This window comes from Salmo salar, chromosome 01 (genome assembly GCF_965601325.2).
Source record: "Salmo salar chromosome 01, fSalSal1, whole genome shotgun sequence".
In the NCBI taxonomy this organism is placed as follows: domain Eukaryota; kingdom Metazoa; phylum Chordata; class Actinopteri; order Salmoniformes; family Salmonidae; genus Salmo; species Salmo salar.
The window spans coordinates 405,001-410,000 of record NC_138291.1 but is presented as its reverse complement, the minus strand read 5'-3'; the positions used below and the strand labels follow the sequence as shown (position 1 = coordinate 410,000).

The following is a 5,000-nucleotide window of genomic DNA, read 5'->3' as shown; positions in this document are numbered from 1 at the left end:
AGTCTAGGAGGCTGGGGGTCATAGTTCAGTCTAGGAGGCTGGGGGACATAGTTCAGTCTAGGAGTCTGAGGGTCATAGTTCAGTCTAGGAGGCTGGGGGTCATAGTTCAGTCTAGGAGGCTGGGGGTCATAGTTTAGTCTAGGAGGCTGGGGGTCATAGTTCAGTCTAGGAGTCTGAGGGTCATAGTTCAGTCTAGGAGTCTGGGGGTCATAGTTCAGTCTAGGAGTCTGAGTGTCATAGTTCAGTCTAGGAGGCTGGGGGTCATAGTTCAGTATCTAGGAGTCTGAGGGTCATAGTTCAGTATCTAGGAGTCTGGGGGTCATAGTTCAGTCTAGGAGTCTGAGGGACATAGTTCAGTATCTAGGAGGCTGGGGGTCATAGGTCAGTATCTAGGAGTCTGAGGGTCATAGTTCAGTCTAGGAGTCTGAGGGACATAGTTCAGTATCTAGGAGGCTGGGGGTCATAGTTCAGTCTAGGAGGCTGGGGGTCATAGTTCAGTCTAGGAGGCTGGGGGACATAGTTCAGTCTAGGAGGCTGGGGGTCATAGTTCAGTCTAGGAGGCTGGGGGTCATAGTTCAGTCTAGGAGGCTGGGGGTCATAGTTCAGTCTAGGAGGCTGGGGGTCATAGTTCAGTCTAGGAGGCTGGGGGTCATAGTTCAGTCTAGGAGTCTGGGGGTCATAGTTCAGTATCTAGGAGGCTGGGGGTCATAGTTCAGTCTAGGAGGCTGGGGGTCATAGTTCAGTCTAGGAGGCTGGGGGTCATAGTTCAGTCTAGGAGGCTGGGGGTCATAGTTCAGTCTAGGAGGCTGGGGTCATAGTTCAGTCTAGGAGTCTGAGGGTCATAGTTCAGTCTAGGAGGCTGGGGGTCATAGTTCAGTCTAGGAGGCTGAGGGACATAGTTCAGTCTAGGAGGCTGGGGGTCATAGTTCAGTCTAGGAGGCTGGGGGTCATAGTTCAGTCTAGGAGTCTGGGGGTCATAGTTCAGTATCTAGGAGGCTGGGGGTCATAGTTCAGTCTAGGAGGCTGGGGGTCATAGTTCAGTCTAGGAGGCTGGGGGTCATAGTTCAGTATCTAGGAGTCTGAGGGACAGTTTAGTTTCTAAATAAAAGGGCAATAACCTTTTACAAGCAGTAATCATCAACACCCACTGAAGTTTCTGCTCTGGAATCATGTCTGAGGTGAATAAATGACAAAATCATCTCCAGGTTTAAATTTCTTTATCTTATTTCCAAGTTACATTTGTGGACAGTTTCAGACACAGATATGCTTGCATTCAACAATCAGCAAGCAGCAGTTCTGAGATTCAATAGTTATGAATGACATGTATTTAGAGGGGAGGAGAGGAGAGAGAGAGGGGAGAGGGTATACCTGGGAGCACGGTGAGCCAAGCAGAGTGGTAAGCATACCCAATAGAGTTCCCTGCTAGACAAGTATACTCTCCTGCATCCTCTAAAGACACATTGGTAAGGAAGAGGCTCCTTAGTTCCTTATCCGTAGTGTTTATACCAGCCGTCTGGAGAGGAGGGGAGGAGGGGAGGATGGGAGGGGAGGAGAGGAGGGGAGGAGGAGAGGAGAGGAGAGGAGGGGAGGAGGAGAGGAGGAGGAGAGGAGGAGAGGAGGAGAGGGGTGGAGGAGGGGAGGGGAGGAGGAGAGGAGGAGGGGAGGGGAGGAGGAGAGGAGGAGGGGAGGAGGAGAGGAGGGGAGGGGAGGAGGAGAGGAGGAGGGGAGGAGGAGAGGAGGGGAGGAGGGGGGGAGGAGGAGGGGAGGGGGGGAGGAGAGGAGGGGAGGGGAGGAGGAGAGGAGAAGAGAGGAGGGGAGGAGGAGAGGAGGAGGGGAGGGGTGGAGGAGAGGAGGAGGGGAGGGGAGGAGGAGAGGAGGGGAGGAGGGGGGGAGGAGAGGAGGGAGGAGGAGAGGAGGAGGGGAGGAGGAGGGGAGGGGAGGAGGAGAGGAGGGGAGGGGGGAGGAGAGGAGGGGAGGAGGAGGGGAGGGGTGGATGGGTGGAGGGGAGGGGAGGAGGAGAGGAGGAGAGGAGGGGAGGGGAGGAGGAGAGGAGAAGAGAGGAGGGGAGGAGGGGAGGAGGAGAGGAGGGGAGGAGGAGAGGAGGAGAGGAGGAGAGGAGAAGAGAGGAGGGGAGAGAGGGGAGGAGGAGGGGAGGAGGAGGAGAGGAGGGGAGAGGAGGGGAGGAGGAGAGGAGGGGAGGGGAGGGGAGGGAAGGAGGAGGAGAGGAGGGGAGGGGAGGAGGGGAGAGAGGGGTGGAGAAAAAGGAACAGAGAGATTTCATAAACCAAACGCTCCAAGAGAAAATTCACCAAACACCAAATACACAGAGTACCAGTCACCATGGGAACAGAGGGTTATAGGTCAGGGGTCACAGGAAGCAGTACTGAGGACCTCACTCTACAGGGTCCCAGGCTGCTTGATGGGACGGTCATTACCTCAACCTGAAAACACACAGAGGAGCAGTAGAGAACCACACCACCACACCACATACTGAACCAAGCTGAGAAGGAGGGGAGGAAGGGAGAGGGAGGAGGGGAGGAGAGGAGGAGAGAGGAGGAGGGGAGGAAGGGAGGGGAGGAGTGGAGAGGGGGAGAGGTGTGGAGGGAGAATGAGAGGAGGGAGAAGAGAGGAGAGGCGGGATGGGGAGGAGTGAGAGGAGGGAGGAGTGGAGGGAGAGGAGGGAGAAGGGGAGGAGGGAGATGGAGAAGGGAGGAGAGAGAGGGAGAGGGAAGGAGGGGGAGGTAAATGGATGAGACACTAACTATCTCAGTGTAACAGGGCTAATTCAATCAAACTCGCATTGCAGTATTTACACAGTAGCTTTTTTTCCAATGTTCAAATGAACTCTCAGATTGGATTTGGGTAATGTATAAAAACCTACAGCTACTACCAGGGCGACCCCTCTCACAGGTATACTTTCATTTTTCAGAATTAGAGTGTGGGCACAGGATGAATATTGTAAAAAAAGACACAGCATAAACATTGCTAGGGAGGGTTAGGGAGACGGTGAGAGACAGGGAGAGACAGAGGGAGACAGAAGGAGACAGAAGGAGACAGGGAGAGACAGAAGGAGACAGGGAGAGACAGAAGGAGACAGGGAGACAGGGAGAGACAGAAGGAGACAGAAGGAGACAGGGAGAGACAGAAGGAGACAGGGAGAGACAGAAGGAGACAGGGAGACAGGGAGAGACAGGGAGAGACAGAAGGAGACAGGGAGACACAGAAGGAGACAGGGAGACAGGGAGAGACAGAAGGAGACAGGGAGACAGAAGGAGACAGGGAGAGACAGAAGGAGACAGAAGGAGACAGAAGGAGGCAGAAGGAGACAGGGAGAGACAGAAGGAGACAGGGAGACAGGGAGAGACAGGGAGAGACAGAAGGAGACAGGGAGAGACAGAAGGAGACAGGGAGACAGGGAGAGACAGGGAGAGACAGAAGGAGACAGGGAGAGACAGAAGGAGACAGGGAGAGACAGAAGGAGACAGGGAGAGACAGAAGGAGACAGAAGGAGACAGGAGGAGACAGGGAGACAGGAGGAGACAGGGAGACAGGAGGAGACAGGAGGAGACAGAGGGAGACAGAAGGAGACAGAGGGAGAGACAGAAGGAGACAGGGAGACAGGAGGAGACAGGAGGAGACAGGGAGAGACAGAAGGAGACAGGGAGAGACAGAAGGAGACAGAAGGAGACAGGAGGAGACAGAAGGAGACAGGAGGAGACAGGGAGACAGGGAGAGACAGAAGGAGACAGAAGGAGACAGGGAGAGACAGAAGGAGACAGAGGGAGAGACAGAAGGAGACAGAAGGAGACAGAGGGAGAGACAGAAGGAGACAGAAGGAGACAGGAGGAGACAGGGAGAGACAGAAGGAGACAGGGAGAGACAGAAGGAGACAGAAGGAGACAGGAGGAGACAGAAGGAGACAGGAGGAGACAGGGAGACAGGGAGAGACAGAAGGAGACAGAAGGAGACAGGGAGAGACAGAAGGAGACAGAGGGAGAGACAGAAGGAGACAGAAGGAGACAGAGGGAGAGACAGAAGGAGACAGAAGGAGACAGGAGGAGACAGGAGGAGACAGAGGGAGACAGGGAGACACAGAGAGAGACAGAGAGACAGGGAGACAGGGAGACAGAAGGAGACAGGAGGAGACAGGGAGACAGGGAGAGACAGAAGGAGACAGAAGGAGACAGGGAGAGACAGAAGGAGACAGGGCGAGACAGAAGGAGACAGGGAGACAGGGAGACAGGGAGAGACAGAAGGAGACAGAAGGAGACAGGAGGAGACAGAAGGAGACAGGGAGAGACAGAAGGAGACAGGGAGAGACAGAAGGAGACAGGGAGACAGGGAGAGACAGAAGGAGGCAGGGAGAGACAGAAGGAGACAGGAGGAGACAGAAGGAGACAGGGAGAGACAGAAGGAGACAGGGAGAGACAGAAGGAGGCAGGGAGAGACAGAAGGAGACAGGGAGACAGGGAGAGACAGAAGGAGACAGGGAGAGACAGAAGGAGACAGGGAGAGAGGGAGAGAGGGAGAGAAAGGGGTGACAGGGAGGGTTGTTACAACAGTAGACAGCTTGGAGCACCAGGTGGTCATAGTGATAGTGGGTTTACCTGGTCTGTGTATTTTAAGCCAGAAGGTGTTTTCTGACTTTCCTACAAAGTTAGATGCTCGACACCAGTATTTCCCGGCATCAGCTTCTCTCACATTCAACACATTCAGTATAACATCAACCTCTGTCCTCCTGCTGACTAGACTCTGGATAGAAGGAGTTAAAACCATGAAGTTACATAGATTTAATAGGATCTCTGTGGTTAAAACACACACACACACACACACACACACACACACACACACACACACACACACACACACACACACACACACACACACACACACACACACACACACACACACACACACACACACACACACACACACACACACACACACACACACACACACACACACAGGCACACACACACACACACACACACACACACACA

General features: G+C 54.2%; 2 protein-coding genes across 2 annotated transcripts in view; both read right to left on the bottom strand.

Moving 5' to 3' along the window:
* Positions 1–5,000, bottom strand: part of LOC106560212 (fibroblast growth factor receptor 3) — a 172,173-nt gene that overhangs the window by 68,197 nt on the left and 98,976 nt on the right. Inside the window, exon 8 of the mRNA XM_082956570.1 lies at positions 1,369–1,513. Coding sequence (XP_082812696.1) covers positions 1,369–1,513 — 145 coding nt within the window. The remainder of the gene's footprint in view (positions 1–1,368; positions 1,514–5,000) is intronic.
* Positions 2,648–5,000, bottom strand: part of LOC145858536 (uncharacterized) — a 2,388-nt gene continuing 35 nt past the window's right edge. The window contains exon 1 of the mRNA XM_082956593.1: positions 2,648–5,000. This exon is cut by the window's right edge and continues 35 nt beyond it. Within this exon, the coding sequence (XP_082812719.1) occupies positions 2,986–4,776 (1,791 nt within the window). The 5' untranslated portion in view covers positions 4,777–5,000 and the 3' untranslated portion in view covers positions 2,648–2,985.